The 22,885-nt window shown below is 52.5% G+C and overlaps 4 protein-coding genes across 7 annotated transcripts; 2 read left to right on the top strand and 2 right to left on the bottom strand.

Moving 5' to 3' along the window:
- Positions 1-2,850: 2,850 nt before the first annotated feature.
- LOC119217211 (GTP-binding protein REM 2-like) lies at positions 2,851-6,887 on the top strand. 2 transcript variants are annotated; one of them, XM_037470693.2, is made up of 6 exons: positions 2,851-2,885; positions 3,242-3,302; positions 4,433-4,742; positions 4,832-4,905; positions 5,971-6,148; positions 6,387-6,887. In XM_037470693.2, the coding sequence occupies exons 2-6, from the start codon at positions 3,249-3,251 to the stop codon at positions 6,680-6,682; spliced, it is 912 nt and encodes a 303-aa protein (XP_037326590.2). In that variant the 5' UTR covers positions 2,851-2,885; positions 3,242-3,248; the 3' UTR covers positions 6,683-6,887. The 2 variants fall into 2 exon arrangements, with proteins under 2 accessions (XP_037326590.2, XP_037326589.2); XM_037470692.2 differs by lacking the exon at positions 2,851-2,885 and having other exon boundaries at positions 2,892-3,302; positions 6,387-6,886.
- Positions 6,888-7,946: 1,059 nt separating this feature from the next.
- paics (phosphoribosylaminoimidazole carboxylase, phosphoribosylaminoimidazole succinocarboxamide synthetase) lies at positions 7,947-15,685 on the bottom strand. 3 transcript variants are annotated; one of them, XM_037469536.2, is made up of 15 exons: positions 15,322-15,685; positions 14,753-15,238; positions 14,616-14,675; positions 13,665-14,228; positions 13,177-13,251; positions 12,839-12,975; positions 11,397-11,442; positions 11,111-11,308; positions 10,202-10,380; positions 9,932-10,111; positions 9,722-9,835; positions 9,556-9,639; positions 8,761-8,941; positions 8,509-8,667; positions 7,947-8,403 (listed from the first exon to the last, which is right to left on the bottom strand). In XM_037469536.2, exons 1-15 carry the CDS (start codon positions 15,668-15,670, stop codon positions 8,237-8,239), a joined length of 2,979 nt encoding a protein of 992 aa, XP_037325433.2. In that variant the 5' UTR covers positions 15,671-15,685; the 3' UTR covers positions 7,947-8,236. The 3 variants fall into 3 exon arrangements, with proteins under 3 accessions (XP_037325433.2, XP_037325434.2, XP_062419637.1); XM_037469537.2 differs by lacking the exons at positions 12,839-12,975; positions 13,177-13,251; positions 13,665-14,228; ... (1 more) ...; positions 14,753-15,238; positions 15,322-15,685 and adding an exon at positions 11,760-11,879; XM_062563653.1 differs by lacking the exons at positions 12,839-12,975; positions 13,177-13,251; positions 13,665-14,228; ... (1 more) ...; positions 14,753-15,238; positions 15,322-15,685 and adding an exon at positions 11,656-11,772.
- On the top strand, positions 11,984-19,129 carry ppat (phosphoribosyl pyrophosphate amidotransferase). The gene is made up of 11 exons (XM_037469540.2): positions 11,984-12,118; positions 16,007-16,073; positions 16,577-16,783; positions 16,860-16,972; positions 17,060-17,205; positions 17,293-17,365; positions 17,455-17,606; positions 17,739-17,866; positions 17,955-18,176; positions 18,295-18,415; positions 18,492-19,129. The coding sequence occupies exons 1-11, from the start codon at positions 11,991-11,993 to the stop codon at positions 18,665-18,667; spliced, it is 1,533 nt and encodes a 510-aa protein (XP_037325437.1). The 5' UTR covers positions 11,984-11,990; the 3' UTR covers positions 18,668-19,129.
- Positions 19,130-19,180: 51 nt separating this feature from the next.
- Positions 19,181-22,572, bottom strand: si:dkeyp-117h8.4 (uncharacterized protein LOC572032 homolog). The gene is made up of 7 exons (XM_037469538.2): positions 22,447-22,572; positions 22,265-22,328; positions 21,862-21,917; positions 21,529-21,562; positions 21,412-21,437; positions 21,262-21,337; positions 19,181-20,994 (listed from the first exon to the last, which is right to left on the bottom strand). Exons 1-7 carry the CDS (start codon positions 22,522-22,524, stop codon positions 19,577-19,579), a joined length of 1,752 nt encoding a protein of 583 aa, XP_037325435.2. The 5' UTR covers positions 22,525-22,572; the 3' UTR covers positions 19,181-19,576.
- Between the last annotated feature and the right edge of the window lie 313 nt (positions 22,573-22,885).

Here is a 22,885-nt window from a genome sequence, read left to right as displayed (position 1 = left end):
CTACTTCCTCTGAGCATCACCCCCCAGGGGAGAGGAAGGCGAACAATTTGCGATCGATGATGAGTAATCGGACATGGGGAGGACAAACAGGGACGTGTGTGTGTGAGAGAGACACTGAGACACAGAGACACGGAGACACTGAGACACGGAGACACTGAGACACTGAGACACAGAGACACGGAGACACTGAGACACGGAGACACTGAGACACAGAGACACAGAGACACGGAGACACTGAGACACTGAGACACGGAGACACTGAGACACAGAGACACAGAGACACGGAGACACTGAGACACGGAGACACAGAGACACGGAGACATGGAGACACGGAGACACTGAGACACAGAGACACGGAGACACAGAGACACTGAGACACGGAGACACGGAGACACGGAGACACTGAGACACAGAGACACGGAGACACGGAGACACAGAGACACTGAGACACGGAGACACGGAGACACTGAGACACTGAGACACTGAGACACGGAGACACAGAGACACGGAGACACGGAGACACGGAGACACTGAGACACAGAGACACGGAGACACGGAGACACTGAGACACGGAGACACTGAGACACTGAGACACTGAGACACGGAGACACGGAGACACAGAGACACGGAGACACGGAGACACGGAGACACTGAGACACGGAGACACGGAGACACGGAGACACGGAGACACGGAGACACTGAGACACGGAGACACGGAGACACAGAGACACGGAGACACGGAGACACAGAGACACGGAGACACGGAGACACGGAGACACTGAGACACAGAGACACGGAGACACAGAGACACGGAGACACAGAGACACAGAGACACGGAGACACAGAGACACTGAGACACAGAGACACGGAGACACAGAGACACGGAGACACAGAGACACAGAGACACGGAGACACTGAGACACAGAGACACGGAGACACAGAGACACGGAGACACTGAGACACAGAGACACGGAGACACAGAGACACGGAGACACTGAGACACAGAGACACGGAGACACAGAGACACGGAGACACAGAGACACGGAGACACGGAGACACAGAGACACAGAGACACTGAGACACAACAAGTGGTGGAACTCGACTGTGAAGCTTGATCTTTAAACCTCATTACTCCCCGAGCACTGCACAGCATTGAGGTCCATGCAGCATTTGCGCTCCCTAGTTGCGTCTTGTAGTTGTTTCCCACTGTGAGCTGCTGCAGCTGCAGCGGTGTGAGTAGTGCAGTGGTGCTGCATGGGGGGGGGGGGGCCTCGGGTGAAGGACCCACGCCATGCGCTTGGTTTGCCAGCTAATGTTTCACAGTTGCCTACTAAAGTGTTTGAAGCTCACCCAGACCAAAAAGTTATTCTTTGTAAGTCGAATGATTCTGGATTAAAGAATGTACGGGGGGGGTTGGGGGGGGGGCTCATTGAAGAGTGTGTTTGAGCAAAGACCTTTTTAAGCTTCTGCTTGCTCTTCGTTGGCTGCTCACGCTGGAATGGTGCAAAGAGCGGGGCATGATCCGCGTGGTTGTGTCTGGTTCTCCGGAAGCAGTTTTTTTCGGGGGTGTGGGGGGGGGGGTCGGGGGGGATGGGAGGGTTGAACACCTCCGCAGCTCAGACAACCACTGTATTGATGCAACATTGGCGGCACCACAGAGCTGGTCACTGTGGACTCGGGGAACGCAGCAGACGATTAACGGTGCAGGGATTTAAAAAGATAAATGGATACAAATCTCCTTCTTAACTGTCCCATGAAATCATTGCCAGGCCTCATGCATTAGAGCTATTTATTTTGTTTGGATGTAGGTTAAATACATTGTTCTTTTATTTATTCACTTATTTATTCAGTATTTATTGTTTATTTATGTACTGATTGTGATTATTTTTCCTTTTACTGGTTTTATTCAGCTAGCGTGTATTTTTTAACTTTTCCTACAGTTCATTTGATTCCAACTGTGATTAGAATTAACATGATTGCGGACGCCAGGTAAGCGGCGCCACAGTTTTCCTGCTCCTGTTGTAGTGCGGTTCCACATGCAGATGAAATAAAACAAGTACTTCTCCACCCCTGTCACGCCGACGTGTGATTTTGTGCAGATTCCACGCAGATTTTTTTTAACCTTTCGTCTCTTTCGCTTTCACCTATCTGAGCATCTGCATCCTTTTTCCCCTTCAGCCCCCCCCACCTCGCTCCATCCCCTCTCTTTATCTCCGTGCCTCTATAGAGAAGCAGTGACCCTGGGTGTGCACTGTTTGGGATGACCTCATCTCCAGCTCGCCCTCGCCCTCTCTCTCTCTGTGGCCTGTATAATAGGAGCAGGATTAGGGCTATAATAGCGCCCCGGCTGTTCACTGCCGGACTCCATTGTGGCTTTGTGTGTGTGTGGGGGGGGGGGGCGCGCCACAGCTCACGGACACGCTCGCACTTTGACAGACAACATGTTTCGACTAGGATCCTTGGGTCAGGGGGTCGGTGGGTTGGATATTACATGATTTTTTTAAACGTTCTAAAGGGAGCCGGGTGGTGAATTAAAGGCAGAAGGGTTGTCATGCCTCTGCCCATCAAGAGGAAACCCCAATGACTCATTTAAACATACAGTATGATCCTGACACACACACACACACACACACACACAGCCAATTAGAGGAGAAGACCTGTGTTGTGCTGCCCCCTAGTGGCCATCGTGCTTGCTGCTCCCTCCTGCTTCCAAGAGGTCAACGCTGAGAGCTTCGTGAGCATCTCTCTCCTCACTCCCTTCATGCAGCGCGAGCTGCTGCACCAGCTACACCTTTGCAGCAACGAGAGGGTTGTAGCTCCCCCCCCCCACCCTACCACCACGCCCCCCCCCCCCCTCCTCAACTCACCCGAAGGAGCGCTTGTAGGTGAGTCACTGTGCCGTTCGGAGGTTGGTGATGAATGACGGTGCCAAGTACAGACCTGGACCCGAACCTGAGGAGACAGAGGTAGAGAGAGAGAGGTAGACAGATAGAGAGAGAGAGAGAGAGAGAGAGAGGGGGGGGGGGGTAGACAGATATAAATATATATATATAGACATACATAGAAAGATAGAGAGAGAGAGAGAGAGAGAGAGGAAGAGAGAGAGAGAACATCAGTTGAGGGAGAGAAAGAAAGAGAGCGCGCATACTTTGCGGAGAGCCGCGTGACCGGTGAGAGATCATCCCGGGATTGGTTGTGATTTTTTGGGGGGGGGGGTCGGCCTTATTCCCGCTCACTTCAGTTTGCAGATGCCGACAGATGTGCCCGAAGACAATCTCACCAACGAGAAGAAAGCGACCACGGTGAGATGCTGAGCGTCTTTAGTGCCAACAAACATCGGGTGTTCAGTTGACTATCGATAGTTTGATATCTTCTGATTAACGCGTGTGTGTGTGTGTGTGTGTGTGTGTGTGTGTGTGTGTGTGTGTGTGTGTGTGTGTGTGGTGAAGGCTTTTGAGTTTCTCGTGTTAATCACTAACGTAAAATCCAACTTTTGGCTACTTATTTAATCAATTATTTTTTATTATTTATTTATTTGCTATTTTTTAAATGTTGCCATTAACAATCCTTTATTAGTTATTTAGTGACGGAAAGCATCACGTGACCACAATTCCCCCTCCCGCATGCTAGCTAAAAGCAGCTAAAGGGAAGCTAACTAGCGGTAGCTAACGAATGTTTAAGCTAACGGCTGCTAACGAGAGGAGAAGAAAGTTGAACGTTTAGCGGTTAATTATCCATTTTTCCCCCTCGGGAGATGGTGGAGACTAAAAGGGAGCATAGGGAGTGAACATTTGATTTACCTTTATCTGGTGTACATGACAACGACTCCAAAACGAACGATAATGTTGCTAATATTAAGTAATAACTGTTTGCTAACAAAGTTCGCCAGATTAGCTTAAACAACGGAAATGTTTGGGAGGTAAACACATTGCAAAACTCTCGCGAGAGTCACTGGTTGATGACAGGAAATCATCTCGCGAGAGTTTCACAACGACCAAAAAATACTACGCCATGGGAAAAGGGAATACTAATACTATTTAATTAAGTATTAAGTTATATTAAAGGCTAAGAAGTAGACTAACCTGGAAGTTAGCCTCGCACTGGTTCCATTGATAAGAAACCGGTTGATTTTGGAGTTTTGTCGTTCCATTTAGACACTTGTTAAAAAACCACTAACTCAATCTGCGTGGTGTATCACATAATGTCTGCAGCGCTCTATTGAGTTCTAACCCTTCAATTGGTGTCTCAGCATCCATCGATTCAGAAGCTATGAAGTGCTAATAAAGCCTTTTTAGGATTTAACAATGACATAAGTAAATCAGTTCAAATTACTCACAAAAGAAACCTTCTTAAGCACTCTAAAAACTTAAAAGAACACGTCCATTTAGAATGCATGTAACCCATCAGTAAATGTGCATTGACCGTCCTGCAGTGCGACAGCATGACCCTGCCCTGCGCCCCGGCTGTGCGCAGAGGCAGCACGCCGCTGCCCATCAAGCACCAGCTCAGACGGGAGGAAGCCGTCCACGACGACTGCGATTGGACTTCGGGGCCCGTCGGCCCATCCGCCGCGGCCATCAGCTTCAGCCCGGCGCTGGACGAATACCCGGCCCAGGCGGCGGAGGGCCGGCCCGACGGGCCGCTGAGGATCGCCCTGCTGGGCCAGAACGGCGTGGGGAAGTCCTCTCTGGCCGTGGCCCTCGGCGGGGACACGGACCGGACGGCGTCCGTGGACTCCGAAGGTGAGACGGCAGCCTGCGGGAGACCGGACCGCCGCAGGTGATGGATGACGTCTCAGGTGAGCCCTAACCGCTGCGCTCCCTGTCCTCAGGGGAGGGTTACGTACGCACGGTCACCGTGGACGACGAGGACAGCACCATCGTTATCTTTGACAACTGGAGACAGGTGAGCTTCTTCTCGTAGCCTTCTCTGGCGCGCTGTGCGTCCTTCACAGTGATGTCTTTATTAATTTAGATATGTACGTATACACACACCTGGTCTCGTCACAGACTGCAGCATCATCGGCCTTAAAATGTGTTGTTTCACTTTAAGACGTTTGGACGTGTTTTATTTGGACTTCATTAGAAGCCATTTGTTTGATGCAGATGATTATGTGTGTTTTATGAAGACAAATGTTCCTGGATCAGAAAGCAGAGTGAGGAGACACCCGTTCTTACATAAATTGGGACTTAATCGTATCCCAGCATGCACTAGGACACGTTTACATATAGAATACCAATTGAAAGAGGTGAACTATAAATGAAAAGAGAAACTCTGTTAGCGCTTTGAATTAAGGTTCTTAACAGGGTAATAATAAGAGGCTTATTAACATTACTGGGTGTTGGGTAACTGTTCTAACTATTCTATTTATTAGCAGTTAAGTATTCAGTCTGCGGCATCTGTTATTAAATAAATGAACTATGGCTCGTGGAGCATGTTTGAGATGTGCTCATGTGGCTTATTGCACGTCACATTGTTTGTTGTTCTTGTTTGTCGGCTGCATCTGGTCCAAGGAGGGAAAGCTCATTATCAGGTTGTTTATCACACTTTTCTCTTCTTTTCCCTCGAGGGCAGCTCACTGGCATCAGAGAGAGAGAGGGAGGGAGAAAGAGAGAGAGAAAGAGAGAGAGACGGAGGGAAAGAGAAAGAGAGAGAGACAAAGAGGGAGGGAGAGAGAGAGACATTTTTTAATCTTTCATCCCGATGTTGGTCATTCCATATTGCGATAACCAGCCTCTGTTTAAAGGTACAAAATATAGATATTAACATTTAAAAGGTCAAACTTCACACGGCAACATGTAGTCATTGAAGTAGAACGTTTGTTTGACGTCTTCAGATTGAACAGTTTGATAAAAACAAATTGAGAGTAAAAACAGTATTTAGCGTGATATTATTCAGTGTTACTCTCAGAAGTAAATGAGTATTGGCATTTATCAGTCATTCGCTCCTCCCCCCCCCCAAACCCCCCAGGACCTCTCGGCTCTGCAGTGCGAGGTCGGTGTTTTGGTGTTTTCGGTGACCGACCGGCGGAGCTTCCACCGAACGGCTCAGCTGAGGCTCCTTCTGAGAGAGACGCAGCCCCTAACCCCCATCATCCTCGTGGGCAACAAGAGCGACCTCGTCCGCACGCGCGAGGTCACCGCTCAAGGTCAGCGAAGCTTTCAACGTGACGCGAATCTCACCATAACTTAGAATAAAAAGTTCTGCTTCTTAGCATCAAAGCTACTGAAGTGAATGAATTGGTCAACAGGGATTTCAAATCAGAGGCGGAGCTTGTGTTGCATCATCTCTTCAAGGGTTTAATTCAATTATGTAATTCATGCAAATTATTCACAATGTTGCTATAAAGGGCATAACTCCTCCCCTCTGCCCCCCACCCCCCACAGAGGCCATGTCCAGCGCCGCCCTTTTTAAATGTCTGTACCTGGAGATCTCCGCCTCCCTGGACCACCGCACCCCGGAGCTCCTGGAGTGCGCAGTGCGGCTGGCCAGGGGTCAGCCCCCGTGGCCGCCGGGGTCCAGCGCCGAAGACATGAGCGCCGGGGGGGGCCAGCGGGGGAGCATCACCTCCCGGGCCAAGCGCTTCCTGTCCAGCCTGGTGCCTCGGTACCCGCGGGAGCGGGAGGTGGGCCGGTTCCTGAGGCAGAAGTCCCGCTCGTGTCACGACCTGGGGGCGCTGTGATCGCCGCGCGCGCGGGGGGGGGGGGGGTGATGGGGGTCACAGGAGAGACGACGGAGGAGTTGACGTCCATCCATCATGAGACGAAGCGGCCAAGATGAGATACTGTTGTAGAAGACATGTAAATAAACTAGAGCACTGACCCATAGCAACGCGTAGATCAATAAATAAATTACTTTTTTGGAGTCCTGAGAAAGTCTTTGGCTTCTTTTCATTTTGCTCTCATTGCTGCATGGATCTCATTTCACACTTCAGCTGGGGGTGAAGCCGCGACCACACACACACACTCAGGAACTCATTAGTGGGTTAAGAGACTTTTCTGCTGATGAATCACGTTGCGCTCATTTACACGGTCCGGTATCCATGGCGATGAGTAATGGAGGACAAGAAGCGAATCTGAAGTGGGGGATTTAAAGTGAATTTGTGGAGCGCAGCTCAAAGGAAAAAGAGGTTATTGTATACGGAGTGACGGTTACTATGCAACAGTCGTCAAGGAGACGCAGCTCTGTAATGCAGAGAGACACAGAGATGGATTCCCCTGCACGGTCCTTTTTTAAACGTTTAGCATTCAGCTCCAAATGAAAAGCACTTCCGTCCTCCCACTTGTTCCTCCCACACGGGAACAAAGACGTTCCACATCCAGGTCGTCACGCGCCTCATCGCTCGTGTTCAGAAGAGAGAGCGCGGCGGCATCATGTGACTCATCGGCTGCAAACTCCTGGAACCGTTTGAAGGGTTAAGATGCCGCAGTCGTTGGAGGTGAGCAGCAGCTCCCCCTGGGGGCCGGGGGCCCTCTCAGCAGCTCCCCCCTGGGGGCCAGACGCCCTCTCAGGAGCTCCCCCCTGGGGGCCCTTGCAGCAGAGAGGAAGGTAGATGTAGGAGAGGAAGAGCAGCTGAAGTCCAGTTAGAAATGATACCAGAGGGACTAGAGGAGCACTGACAGTTGTGTGAATAGAATCATCTATAAAATAGAGTATGCACATTTTTATAGAATTGGCTCCAGTAAATAGAAGAATCACCTTAAATACTGTTGGAAATGTCTCCCTTTTTCCAGTAAAAAAAAAAAAAATCAGTACATTTTATTCTTTGGATCTAAAGGGCTCAGACCCAAGTGAAGTTCCATGTCAGCTGTTCTTTTGCTGTCGAGCCTCTGGTCATGTGACTCTCCACACATTTGACACCTTGGCTTCCGTTTCTAGACAAATCACTAAAATGAGTTTTGTCAAAAGGAATTCATCTCTCAGACATAAGTGAATACACCAAAATGTTCATTATTGCGTCAGAAAGGTATTTATTTGCAAAAGTTAGTGAGCAGAAATAGACATTCAGCCTCGTGATGGCGGTGAATCTGATTTAGTCATCATTTAGTTTCCCATTAGCCCGACGGCGAGTCACACGATGGAATGTTCTCCTGCTGCGACATGCCGAGTATCTGCTGGGGAAAAGGTTTCATGGGACAAAACCACTACAGAAGCACTGAACTCTATTTTAATGGAAGCGTTTCGGCGGGAGAAAGGCAGGAGGAAAAGGGGGCGGAGCCCCGAGCGAGGCGCCGCCTCAGAGGCTGCAGGCCTGCAGCTTCTGGTCGGCCAGCTTCAGGGCCACCCAGGTGTTGAGCATGGAGGCCCTCAGCTTGCCCCACACCAGGTGGTCGGTCAGCCCGAAGATCTGAGCCGCGAACTGGGCGGCGGCCTCGGGGGAGAGGATGGTGGAGCAGCCCAGACCTAGACCACAACAAGGAGGGGGGGGGGGGGGTTAGTGCACGGACACATGCACGTACACATTGTGGAGCAGCAGGTGACGTTAGTGACGACAGGTGGACTGCTCACCGCTCGGCATGCGCAGGGAGGACCAGACGTCCTGCGCCCCCCAGTCCGGGGTGAGGGGCGGGCAGTTGATGACGGGATACGCCGTGTTCCCGGACATCACCGGGCCGAGGCCGTTGCTTCTTCCGGCCACCGCTACGAACACGGTGGGCACGCCGTCACCTGGGGGGGGACAGAGCAGGTGTTACGTCCCTATACCCTCTAACCCCGCCCCCATACCCTCTAACCCCGCCCCCGGCGCGTCCCCACGCACACCTTCATATTGGGCTTTGATGCGCAGCGTCTCGTCGGGACCCTTGTGTGCCGAGGTGACCCTCAGGATGCAGCGGACCCCGAGGGAGGTGCAGGCCTTCCTGATCTTCTCACAGTGAGCCAGGTCCGAGGTGGAGCCCATCAGAACCACCACCCTGCCGCCGGCCCGAGGCTCCAGCAGCAGCTAGAGACGAGACGCCAGCACTTGTTAGCCAAATGCAAGTGGGCCCATGTGCTAACCTACTCGCTAACGTTAGCGCCAAAGGTTCTGCATAAAAACCAACAGCAGGCTGTGAGAAGTGAAGCTAAAGCGTCATTCTGTGCAGTGACCAGCAGGGGGCGACTCTATGGAAATGACTACTTCTCTTGATTTATTCCCTCAGTAAACATTGTAAACATGAGTTTATGGTCTCAGTCTCTAGATTTTGTGAATGATGGTCCACCGTGAAGAAGCTTTCACAGCATGTTTTCACTGGTGATATAACATTTAACCAAATGAACTCCAAAGCTACTAAAGAAGCTTGAAAAGATTTGCAACCAGAGAGGGAGACTGGGCAGAGCTACGATATGATTGGCCAGTCTGTTTTGAGGGCGGAGCCTGCTTTGGACCATTATGGAAACTTAAATGTATCGCTTTAACAAGACCTGTTTCTCCATTCAAGATTTCAAGGTAGGTTGGTAGAAACGAAAAAGAACTCAGCACCTTTTAGAGTTTAAGAAGAAGAAGAAGAACTCAGATAATATTTAACGATAATGAAAAGTAAACAGCAGATAACAGGAGATTCAGGTCCAGCGTACCTTGACCCTCTCAGAGACCCACTCAAAGTTCCTCTTCACCATCTGCATGGCCTCGGGGGTCACTTCTTTCAGGTCGCGGTACACCTAGCAGAGGGGGGGTGGGGGGGGGGGGGTGTTATCTCAGCTTCACAGGTCATCGCTCAGCAGGAGGTCTCACAGTCCCGACCTGCTTATCTTTCTGCTGACTCCGGTCTCCGGCCGGCCACAGACGCCATGAATCGTTGTCAATCACGTCGGCGAGGACGATCTCCTTGGTCTTCACGTTCACCCCGAACTCGATCTACAGAGCAGGGGAAGGGAGGGAGGGGGGGGCCTGAATAAAATGGAGTGGAGCAGAAGAAACGCTGGGTTCGACCAGCAGAGGGCGCCGTCTTACCTTCATGTCCACCAGCGTGCAGTCCTGAGTGGCCCAGGACTTCTCCAGGATCTCAAAGATGGCCACGGTGCTGCGGCTCATCACGTCCACCTCGCACTGGCCGATGGCGAGCCCGGCCGGGGAGAACTTGGCCTCCAGCAGCTGCTCCTCGGACCACTGGGGGTCGTTGTTGGCGTCGTCCTGTCAGAGGCCAGCGGGCGCTTTGAGATGGGAACGTTTGGGGGTCCACGGGACAAATCGGAGGAGGCTGCAAGAGAAGCTCAGACTCACCTTAAAGAACATCTCCATCTTGAGGGGGGAGAAGCGGTAGCCTTCCTTGACCCCCGGGTTCCTCTTGAGGAAGGACCCCGTGGCCACTCTGCGGCAGACCCACTCGATGGGAATCATCTCGCAGTGGGCGGCGATGAAGGCCGTGTCCGAGTGCTGCTTCACGAAGGCCGTCTTGATGCCTGCAGCACAGAGCAGCCTCCGGCTTATTCAACGCTACCAGAACCAGAGCCAGGGTTCTACAGATGCCCACGGGCCCGTCCCGGATCAAAGGGGACAAATGTGTTCATTTAACGATGCAAAGTTTGCTTTCAAGTCACATGACGAGGCTCATGTGCAGCACGTTGTTTTCACTTATCCCAGATTACCGTTAAATTAGTCATTAATGACCCGAACCACGTTGCCATGACAACGCCACGTTACTGAGGGGATCGGTTCTGTGAGGATACGAGAATCAAAGTGTTTGATCATTGTAAATATCAGAAAGAAGACGAACGACTTCTGAACTGTGGAACTGGCTTCGGTCTTAATGCAGAAAACCGTTTCATCTTCACCATTTTTTAATTACTTAATGTTACAGGAGGTTAAATTATACACTTTGCATTTTCCTTAAACGTAAAAGGTGTAACAAAGTCATCTCACAACCTCTAAACTCCACCTTTACAAATAGAAAATGGAGTCAATAATTATACTCCTCTGGTTTGGACCCACTGACATGAGGAGACTCAACACGTGACATGTGGGGGGGGGGGAAAATCACACCTCCAGCCAACAGACTTCTCTCACACACATAAAATATAAATATCTATATAGATATATACGGAATGTATAGATATACACGTGATGTAGATCTAGATATAAACGTGATGTAGATCTAGATGTAGACAGGATGTAGATCTGCTCCGGGCTCACCGCAGTCCTGCAGGAGGCGGAACACGCAGCCCGCGGTCCCGTTGGCGATGGCCGCCTTGCCCTCCATCTGGTCCTTCCTCACGGCGTTCCCGGCCGTGATCTGGTCCTTGGACTGGACCAGGACCATCCCGGGCTGATCCTCCAGGAGGAAGATCTGCTTCGTCTTCCCCTCGTTCAGCTTCTGGCCGACTTTCAGCTCTGTGAAAGAAATAAAAAACACATATATAACACATGGAAAACCACGTGTGAATGAACGTGTGGCTGCAGGCACGTGGGTTAGGGTTACCTGGGGGGGAGGACGTCATGGTGAAGGTCTGCCGCGAGCGACTCTCCTGAAACGCACAAGAACAAATGTGAGGAAAGCGGCGCGAGGAAGAGGAGGCGTACAGGAAGTCTTTTACCGCGGAACATCAACCAATCACGGCCCTCTGTTCAGCCGGGCAGCCAATCACAGCAGCGCTGTCGTGACCACGTGGGGGTTGAGGACAGGCACATGTCAGAAATTCTAAACATTTGCCGAGAAGAAGAGGTACTTTCGTGACAACCTCCGAACTAATCTCCTCTTTTAGACAAGAGAAGAAGAAGTGATCGATCCCAGCTGACTTCATCAGGACCGGATCGATCGGTCAGACCTCGTGAGCTCTGTCACCTTGGAGCACCACGTGCTTCCTCTCGTGTGTGTGATCCTTCCGGTGATCTCCCTCCGGTTCTCCCCCCGTTAAAGGCTCGTTTTAATATCTTAAGGAGCTGCACGCGGAGCGCACACGAGTTCGCTGCACGTGCTCAACAGTGCGCGCACGCTCTCATCGCCCAGGGCAACCGGGAGAGGGGGGAGCGCCATCCGGTCCACCGGGTCAGCCGAGGACCGACCACCGGGACGATGGAGTTCGAGGGCTCCGGCATCGGGGAGGAGTGCGGGGTGTTCGGCTGCGTGGCGGCGGGAGAGTGGCCCACGCAGCTGGAGGTCGCCCAGGTGTTGACGCTGGGGCTCGTGGCGCTGCAGCACAGGTGAGCCGCGGGGCGGGGGGGCCGGTGGGGGGGGGGTCATGTTGAAATGTACTCTTTTATTCTTAAAGTCACTTCCTTCCGTCAGAGATCAACTCGCTTCTTGGTGAATTCTATAAGTCTAAAAAGTTCTCCTCTGACTCAAAGCAGCTTCTCGTTTTAAGAAAGACAAGTTTTAACTTAAAACAAAAAGTCACATGACAAAATGAGAGGAATGCCCCCCCCCCCCTCATTTGTAAGGGTCATGGGGGGTCACTCGGACCTCGAACCTGTAAGAACCAAGTCCACCTTCAAAGATGAAAGTTACAAGTAGTTTATGCCATAATAATATTTATGATTAGGTTAAAAAATGCATCTTAACCCACATTCTATTTGTTTGTATTTTGACTGCAGATGGCAGAAATAAACAAGTAATAAGTAAGTAAAGGTTGATTCTTAAACCTCATCACAAACTTAATCCAGAGTCACAGATTCATTTCAATCATAAAATGGAAATAAGGTTTATTTTTATTGATCAATTAAGATGTTTTAATCATCCAGATAAATTTATATCAAATTTGACCAATAATCCAAAACATTTATTTAGTTTCTTGGACAAAAAGCATCAATGAGAGTTTTTTTTTTTTTTTTTTTTTTTTTTGCATTTTGACCAAATGGATCAGTTGTTCGGTTGATTTAGGACTTGGGGGGGGGGGGGGGCATTGTGATTGGATGCTGACTTACCTCGCTGTCTGGGGGCGGAGCCTGCGAGGGCATCGAGCACACAGAGTCTATCTTCATGATGGGGATGTGATCCGGCTCCTCTTTGCACTCCGTGGTGTCACAGGGAAGCTTCTTTGGGGGGGTTTGGAGTGTGACGTCTGGGGGGGGGGTCAAATGGTTTATGGTTATTACCTCCAACCCTGTTGGGTATCAATAGAAGTGATTTTTGGACGTCCCCCCCCCTCTCTCGAGGACAAACGAGCCCTTGTGCCTGATTGAATTTCTGAGGCGGCGTCACGGGACTCGGCGAGTCGGCCATTAGAGGGGAGCACGTCATGTGACAGGAGGACGCCGCAAACCTCCATCCGCTGCTTTCCTCTTCCTTCGGCTGGCGGGGGGGGGTTCTTCTGTCTTCACTTGGGTTTCACAAGAGCCTAAAAGATTTAAACCACAGAGGAAAACATCTGGAAAACGTTGTTTATTTCCCATTTAATTCAAGGATTTTCTTCTCCTCTGTAGATAAATTATTTGATTAACTTTCTACAGAAGAGATGAGCGTCATCATCTAATAACTGACGTTTTTCTAAATTGTTTTCCTGAGAAAAGTCACTCTTTCACATATCGATCATCTCGATGAATTAACGATAACTATCAATAATATTCAAACCCACATTTAAAGAAGGTGAAGAAACCGGACTCTTTAAAATAGAAGAACACTTATTGGCTGTTGATTCACCTTCAAAGTGATTTCTATTGGTTAAGAAGTGGATGACTTCAACTTCAGCGTCTCCAGAGCCGACCAATCACATTAAAGCGATGGAGAGAGAGAGAATGATGAAACACTCACTGGATCGGATCGGATCCGAGCGGCGCTCCGGTACCGGTTTGCTGTTGCCCGGGGTAACGTCGAGGCTCACCGAGGAGGCGGAGTCTCTGTCTGTGGGGTCGTCTGTCGCCGCCCCCCCCGTCTCGCTCGCCCCGTTCGTCTGGTCGGGCTCGTTCTCCTCGCCGCCCTCCGACGGCAGGAGCCCCCCCGCGCGGTACGGCGAGCCGTCGGCGGGGCGGTTCATGATGGCGTCCACCTCGTCGTAGAACCTCATGAGGCGCCTCGGGTCGGCCTCGGAGCTCCGCCCCCTCTGCAGCGAGCGGTAGAGGTACTTGAGGTTCTTGTACTTGGTGTGGCACTGCTTCCAGTCGCGTTCGATGCCCTGCTGCATCAGCCGGTTGGAGATCTGGACGAAGATGTCCCTCTTCCTGGTGGAGCTCTCCAGCTGGCGGCACACGCGCCGGTCGGACCAGACGCGGATCAGCGCCCGGACCTCCTGGTCGCTCCAGTTGCGGCCCGTGTCCGCCACCGTGACCACGTGGAACTGCTCGGAGCCGGACGGGTCGCAGAGCGTTAGGTGGCCATCTGGAGGGACACGGATCCAGCAAAGAGGGGGTTAAATGTGCTGTAAATCGCACCCCCCACTCACCCCCCCCCCCCCCCCCCCCCCTCCCCCCTCACCTCCCCAGGCCTCAACAGCCAGGAAACAGAAATCAATTACAAGTTGACTTTAAAGAGTCACTAAACGACTACAAAGAGACAGATGCCCCCCCCCCCAGGTCAGAACCCCCTTAAGTCAGCCAGCTTTAAGGCCTCAAACATCAACCCCCCCCCCCACAGGACGGCCCCCACCTGTCCGTTAAACAGCCCAGTGCATCTTTTCCATAACATACGTGTTTCTTTGCATCTTTAATGTGGTGTGTGACTGTTTTCCTGTTACACACGGGGGGGGGGGCGAGGGGGGGGGCATACCTGTTCCTCTCCACTTTGCCCCCACATCTTCCTCCATATCGTCACCATCGCTGTTGTCGTCTGAGAAGTAAAGTGCAGATTCTGGTGAACATTCTGCGGACCGAAGCGTCTCTTTGACTGAAACCCTGAAAACGCACCGTCTTCGATCTCGATGACGACCTCGCTCTCCTCGGCCGGCGGCGCCCGCAGCCTCCCGGCCCCGCCCCCTCCCTCGCTCGGCCTCGCCTGCGTCTCCGCGGCGCCGTAGTCCGGCCCCCGGTCCAGCAGGATGGCCTCCACCTCGTCGAAGAACTTCATGTACTTCCCCGGGCCGCCCCCCCCCGCCCCGGCGCCTCCCGCGGCGTGGGCGCTCCTGGCGGTCTTGTAGTCGTACTTGAGGTTCTTGTATTTGGTCCGACATTGCTTCCAGTTGCGCACGACGCCGAAGCCCCTCTGCATGCGGCGCGCCATCTCCTGGAAGATGGACTTGTTGCGCAGCGTGCACTTGAGGCGCTCCCGCACGCGCCGGTCGGCCCACACGCACAGCAGCGCCCGCACCTCGTCGTCCGTCCAGTGGCGGCCGCCCTCCTCGGCGGCGGCCAGGGCGGGGGCCCGGGGGGGCGGCGGCGGCGGCGCCTTCAGGCCTGCGTGTGGTCGTTCAAACATTAAAAGCAGCTGAAACGGGTCGACCGGTTTATTCTCACATGACTTTGAAACCTCCGTTTACCTTCCTGCATCGGGAAGCTTCCTGTGTGGCTCGCCTCCTCCTCCTCCTCCTCCTCCTCCCAGCGCTCCTCCGTCCTCCCCCCTCCTCCCGGGGTGGCGCTCTGGAGGCCCAGGCTCCGGCACTTGGCCCGACACTCCCACCAGCCGCGCTCCACGCTGAGCCTCCTCAGGCGCTCTGAGATGGACTCAAACGTGGCTCTGGTGTCGGCGCGCCGGCCTCCCGCCTCGTCCCACGCCGCCACCAGAGCCAGCACCTCGGCCTCCCCCCACGGCGGCCTCTCCGCCGAGCCCCTGCCCCCGGCCCCCTCCTCACTATCACCTCCTCTTTGTCTCTTTGCTCCTCTCTCCATGTTTTGAGCTGACCTGGAAACGCTTTTTTCCCTCCGATCCCTCTGTCTCTGCCGCCCGGTTCCCTAGGCAACCAGGCGGTTAAGCCTGAGAGCAACGCCTCCATGCTGAATAGCAGCCTCACCACTGGCTTAAGCTGTGTGCCGAGGGGGCGGGGCTAACGGTAATCCGAGAAGCAGCTTGGTATTTGGCTGAAAGCTGCAGCGAGGCGGCCTCACCCCTTCCCCCCTTCCAGAACAAACCAGTTCAGTTTGCCCTGGGCTGCCCCCCCCCCCCGCCCCCCCCGCTGCCAGAGAGGGGGAATTTGAGCTCATGTGGTTTTGTGTTTGTCCCCTCAGGGGTCAGGAGAGCGCCGGGATCGTCACCAGCAACGGAGCCAGTCCGCCCACGTACGCAGCCCACAAGGTACCGCCGGGGCCCTGGGGGGCCGCGGGGGGGTCAAGTAGACTCAGCTACATATTAATATGACACTTCTTAAATAGTTCATGAGCTGCATATTATTTATTTCCACTTTGACGTTAATAATCCGTCTGAGATGCATGAAAAACAAAACCTGCTTTATTAAAGTTACATAAACGTATTCAAAATGCTGTATAACCAAAAACTACAAAGGTCGTTCATCTTCATATTAATGTGATATTACATTATAATCTCTGTTCTAATGTCTTAGAAATGACTCAAAATGAACATCCTGGAAAAAAATAACATTACCGCAGTTAGGAAGAATTTTGATTCTGGTCACAATAAAAAGGTTAAAATGTGTTCTGGTTGTTGGATAAGATTTATTTAGAAAACCAATCACTTGAATATCGTGTTGCATAACTGAGATGAATGTTCTCTGAGGCTAATCCTCGGGATGCTGCACTGAGCGTGTGCGATGGTGACGTGTTGCGTAACCCTCGCCCCAGGGGATGGGGTTGGTGAGCACGGCCTTCCCCCCCGAGGCGCTCCTGAAGCTTCGCCACGGCAACCTCGGCATCTGCCACACGCGCTACTCCACCACCGGCATCTCCGAGCTGCAGAACTGCCAGCCCTTCGTGGTGGACACGCTGCACGGGAAGATCGCCGTGGCCCACAACGGCGAGCTGGTGAACGCCGAGGCGCTGCGCAAGCGGGTGAGCAGGTGCAGCCCTGGCATCAATGCACACGACATGTTGCATTCTGGGTAATACATGGGCTTGTGTGGTGCAGGTGATGCGTCATGGCGTCGGCCTCTCCACCAGCTCGGACAGCGAGCTCATCACCCAGCTGCTGGCGCTGACCCCCCCCATGGAGGAGCAGGACGCGCCGGACTGGGTCGCCAGGTCGGCGCTGTGATAGAACTCGGTGTTCTTTTTTTTTTTAAATCTGCCTTTTTCCAAATGTTCATTTTTCTTTTGGCTTTACTTCAGGATTAAGAACCTGATGAGCGAGACGCCGACGTCGTACTCGCTGCTCGTCATGTTCAAAGACGTCGTCTACGCCGTGCGCGACCCGTACGGGAATCGACCCCTCTGCATCGGCCGCGTGGTGCCCGTCTCCAAGCTGCACAGCGCCGGTACGGCTGGTGGAGCTTCTCTTTATTCCCCCCCCCCCCCCCCCCCCCCCCCTCAGAGGTCTCACTGGTTCTCCGTCTTCTCCTCAGGGGCCGGGGTGGAGGACACGGAGGGCTGGGTGGTGTCGTCCGAGTCCTGCAGCTTCCAGTCCATCGGCGCCAAGTCAGTTGTGCAGCGCGCCGGCAGACGTGTCCCCCGCCGCCGCGAGTGAAGCATGGTGGGTAACGATGGCGTTTTTTTGCGTCCCTCAGGTACTTCCGGGAGGTGCTGCCGGGGGAGATCGTGCAGATCTCCAGGCACGGGGTGAAGTCTCTGAGCGTGGTGCCCCGCCCTGAAGGAGACCTCCCGGCCTTCTGCATATTCGAGTACGTCTACTTCGCCAGGCCGGACTCCATCTTTGAAGGTTTGAAACGCTTCCGTTCTGTTGGATTATTAATGAATACTGTGAGATGATTGATCTCGTGGCGGTGATGGTTTGGGGGGGGGGGGGGGGGTTGAGAACCTCTTTGAAGAACCATGTGACCGTGTGCTGCAGGGCAGATGGTCTACACCGTGAGGCAGCGCTGCGGGCGCCAGCTCGCCATCGAGTCCCCGACGGACGCCGACGTGGTCAGCACCGTGCCGGAGTCGGCTACGCCCGCCGCCCTGGGCTACGCCCAGCAGGTCAGTGCCCCGCCTCCACGGACCGCCTGTGCCAACGCGCTCGCACGCCGCCCAATCCGATGACCTCACCCCCCCCCCCTCTCCTCAGTCCGGGCTGCCGTACATTGAGGTGCTCTGTAAGAACCGCTACGTCGGCAGGACGTTCATCCAGCCAAACACCCGCCTCCGCCAGCTGGGCGTTGCCAAGAAGTTTGGCGCCTTGACGGACAACTTCGCCGGGAAGCGGGTGGTGCTGGTGGACGACTCCATCGTCAGGGGCAACACCATCTCTCCCATCATCAAGCTGCTGAAGGAGGCCGGAGCGAAGGAGGTTTGTTGATGGAGGCGCTCCTCCTTTATTTATTGGAACCTGCGTTTGTAACTCACTCATTTCCAAGATGGATGTAAGTTACGTATTCTGACCCGTGGTCCCCCCCCCCCCTCGTCAGGTCCACATCCGAGTCGCCTCCCCCCCGATCCGGTTCCCTTGCTACATGGGCATCAACATCCCAACCAAGGAGGAGCTCATCGCCAACAGGCCTGAGTTCCAGGACTTGGCCAAATACATCGGTGAGAACGCCGCGTCCATCGGAACACGTGGTTCTATCCCTGCTGCGTCTCAACCTGCCCCCCCCCCCTTGTGCAGGTGCAGCCAGCGTGCAGTACCTGACGGTGGAGGGCCTGCTGTCGGCCGTGGAGGAGGGGATCGCCTCCCTGCAGCAGAAAGACCAGCTGATTGGCTCCAGCAACAAGACCGGCAAGAGGGCGGGTCACTGCACCGCCTGTCTGACCGGGAAGTACCCGGTGGAGCTGGAGTGGTAGCTCACAGGGGGGGGGTGTTAATACTGCTAAGAGACAGAAGTTATGAATATATTCAGCATGGGGATCCTTTCAGTTTAACAGACGTAGTGATGTTTTGAGTGTTTGAGCTTCTTCTCCAGAACATCAGGCTCTGCTGCACGAGGAACCAGAACAGAACCTAGACGTATTTAGAACAGCTCTACCGACGGCTTGTGCTGCAGGACCCAAGAAGGTCAAAGGTCAAACGTGTTTGGATGAGCTACTTAAAGATGTGTAGACAACAGATGCTTTGGTTCTTTTTTAGTGTCATTTAAACCTCATGGATTTACTGTGTCAGAAAAGCGCACAAGGCTGGAGACCAAAAGTTTATTTTCCTCATCAGTGTTTTATTTGGCCTCCTTTGTTACTTTTGTTTTCTCAGCCTTAAACATGCATGAGTAGAATGTAAAAGTGCACAAATAAACAGAATAACTGCAATGACAACGAGTGCTTTATTTTCCACAGATGTTTTATTATAACCAACAGATTAAAAAAAAAAAAAAAGCCATTGAGACAATTAAAAAGAGTTTGAGCTACAAATCATCAACATCTCCGAAAACCACCAAGAGAAGAAACTTCTCACTGACAGCAGTCACCGTTTCCTCAAGATAAAACATGAAAAACCAGAGGCTGCCCCCCCCAATAAACGTCCTGCGATTTAAAAGAACAAAGTGATCATCGCTCCGTTTTACAGACCTGTGTCTCCTAAAGTGTTGTTATGGTTTGAATGACCTGAGCGAGGTCAAGGAGCATTCATTAGGCCCCGCCCCCTCAAGGGTCAGAATAAAACGGGGTTTTAATCCATTTACTTCAGTTACACAGAAGCGGTTTATTGGAGGTGCACGAGTGACCTCAGCTCAGTGCAGGCAGATCCTCTCGACTCCTTCAGACCTACTGATGTGCGTCTGCTGACCGCCGCCGCAAGCTCAGCTTGTGACACACGGCGGGCGGCCCGGCGGCGTGTTGAGGCTGAAGCAGACGGCGCCTCAGCATCTCTCTGCCGTAGCGCTTGGAGCCCGGGGAGGACGGGCAGTGCTCGTCCCTGTAGCGCTTGGACTGGGGGTGCGCGTCCCGGTCCAGCTCCCTGTGGCGTTTCCTCAGGAGGGAGCGGTGGGGCGACAGGGCGAGAGCCGCCAGGGCCGAGGAAGAAGCAGCTCCGCCGGCCTCCGAGTTTCTGGCACAGAAGCGGCAGGGGAGCCCGCTGAAGGACGACGACCTGCTCTGGCACACAAACTTGTGGTAGAGCTTCAGAAAGTCCTCGTCGAGCTTCTTCGGGGAGTAGGAGACGGGGGCGGGCGGCAGGGAGGGGTCGAAGGAGAGGCGGCCCGCCTGCGAGTGGAGCCAGGACTGCGCGTCTGCAGGGGGAACGGCTGGCTTCCACGGAGGGGTGGAGATCAGCCGGCTCTCCGAGGAGGAGCGTTTGGGGCTCCTGGAGAAGCCGTGGGGAGATCTGCCGAGGCCGGCCCCCGCCCACGCAGGACTCTGCCGGACCGGAGAGCCGTAGAAGTCCGATCTTTCTTTGGAGGTTTCCGTTGCGTAGGTGGAGCAGACATCCGCCTGCAGCGAGTGTGCGTTGAGCGGCAGCCTCCTGGACCTGGGAGGCCCGGGATGGCAGGGCCGCGCCGTGCACGCCGAGGGCGGTTCCCCCAGGCGGAAAGAGGGCGGTTCCCCCAGGCGGAAAGAGGGAGGTTCCCCCAGGCGGAAAGTGGGCGGTTCACCTGGCCCCAAAGAGGGCGGTTCCCCCAGGCGAAAAGAGGGCGGTTCCCCCAGCTGGAAGGCGTGGGACACCGTGAAGGTCTCGTTCAGTGAGCTCTCTCTTGGCTCGAAGGGCTCAGAGGGACCAGAGAAGTCCATAACGAGGACCGGCTGGTGCAGTTCTCGACGTGTCCCCCGAGGAGACAGCGTCCTCGAGGGGGACCAGTGGGCGGTCTCCCCCCCCACACACTGCCCTTTCCCCGGGCTGCTTCTGCTCTCCTCCGACAGCGTGCGGTCTGCTTCGTGGTTTGGATTCCTGTGTCTCATCTGGACGATGAAGGTGGTGCCGAGACTGCTTCTGCCCGTGTGACGCCTCCACCTGCGGTACCTCCTCAGCACGGTGTCGGCGGCCTCGAAGACGTGCTGCCGCCGCCACGCCTTTCCTATTCGGCTGATCATGTCGGGGTAGAGCTCCACCAGAGAGCCGCTGTGGCTCCTCAGGCTCATTTCCAGCTCCTGGTCTTGGTCCTCGGGCTGAACATCCATCTCAGAAACGCTCTGGTTCTCATCCAGTGAGCTGATGGTCAGAGCAGTAGAGTCGCTGTTAGACCAACCTGAGGGAAGGAGAACACGGTCACCTACAGGCTGCTTCACAATTGTAAGATCATATTTGACATCGAAGTATGAATAGCTGGAATCCAGATACTGTGGCTCTAATGGCCACCAAACCGTTCTAGAAACGCATTTCTTGCATTTCCATACTTATCCAGAGCTGGAAAATAGTTAAATGGAATTCCTTACACAGCCCAGAGTTTCTCTTTTAAATGCAAAAGCTCTGCTCTGCCATGTCGTGTTTAAAACCTCTGCTTTCTTGCTCTCACCGTTGTCCTCCAGAGGCGCCCGAGAGGTGGAGACACAAGTCTCGTCAGCTCCACCACCTTCATACGAGACGTCAGACTGTTGAAAATAAACCACGATGAATTAAGGACTCACTGAATAATGAAGTATTGAGATCAATTAAGTGCATTTACCTGAGAGCCTTTTGAAACGTCCTGGGCTGGGGGGGGGGGGAGGAATGTCAAAGGAATTGGATTAATAATAAATACACACAAACATCTTGGTTGTCGTGTTGAGCTGTGGATACGTGCCTGTCATTGATTCCTCGCTTAAGTCGGTCAGGCTCTGAGGAGACAACAAGTGTTGGATTGCAATCACTGCACATGGATTTTATATCTAAATTCACAGAGGACTCAAAGACAATAACAATATGTAAATCAATCAAGGAAGGAGGGAGATTCAATATGAGATCTGAAATTCCTCTTTAAGATTCTGGATTCTGTGATTGTTTTTATTCATGTAACAATCATGCAGCATTTCTATTTACTGAACTCTGAAAACTGAGGAATACAAATGTCTTCAGTAAAATATGCATTATATGTTAAATCTATGAATCAGGATGTCGTTTTGTGTCTCATACGAACCTTTGACTCCAGCTGGGTGAGCTCTGCTTTAGACTGCCTCATGTATTGTCGTAATGCTTCAACATGCAAAGAAAAGATACACAATGAGGTCAACTACAGCGGGAGAGACAAATCACCGACACGTCCGTTTAACTGAGAGAAGACAATAATAAAGCTTGTGTAATAACGTGTGTAATTAAATTACTGTTTAATCAGTCAAATGTGTTGATCATTTAGAATACAAATGTCACTAGGATGAGGTAAATACACTGTTTTAATATATGGACATATATATTGTAAATACATATGTGCATGTATATTTTTAATATATATCAACGTTACCGTTACAACACATCCTAAAGAGTATGACGTCACTATGACGTCGCCATTGTAATCTTTAAATCAAGCTTTGTAGTAAATTTACTTTCGCAATTGGTTTCGCCCAGGTCCACTTCCAGAGCCCCATCTTGGTAGTGAAGCTTTGAATACTGTTGAAAAAAGCAGAAGAAACGTTAAGCAGCCATCTCTGACGTTAACTTAAGCTAACGTTAGCTATGCTACTACGCTCCCGCAGCCGCCGTTAGCCCGCTAGCCTCGCTAACGCACCTTGGCTATGATTCGTTCCAGTGAGCTTTTGTACTTAGAGCCATTCATAGTGAGCCGCGAATTCAATAGTTCGTCCATGTTGACCGTAAAAAAACGTTTCTTGACGTGAATAAAGCAGCAGGCTATCCGATGCTGGGAAAAATGGCGCTTTTTGGTTTAAAATTATTTTTGGGGCCCAACGATTGGACGGAGTGGCCTTCACCGTCAATTGGAAAACAGGGATTTCTAAGGTCTTTGATTTCAGTTTGAAAATCAACATAACCAACGAACTTTTGAAATAGTGAGGTCACGTGTGTAATACATTTTAGGTTGGAGGATATTTTGTAATATGGCAACGCGTTTCTTTCTACATTGTTGTTTTTATGCCTAATAACGATAGGTTTGATTTCCTCAACTTGAGACGACTGACAATAACCAAAGCGTTTGAAGTAGCCATGGG

The sequence above is a fragment of the Pungitius pungitius genome, chromosome 7, assembly GCF_949316345.1.
Source record: "Pungitius pungitius chromosome 7, fPunPun2.1, whole genome shotgun sequence".
In the NCBI taxonomy this organism is placed as follows: Eukaryota; Metazoa; Chordata; class Actinopteri; order Perciformes; family Gasterosteidae; genus Pungitius; species Pungitius pungitius.
Note: the sequence above shows the minus strand (reverse complement) of the source record. Positions and strands in the feature narration are given on the sequence as shown.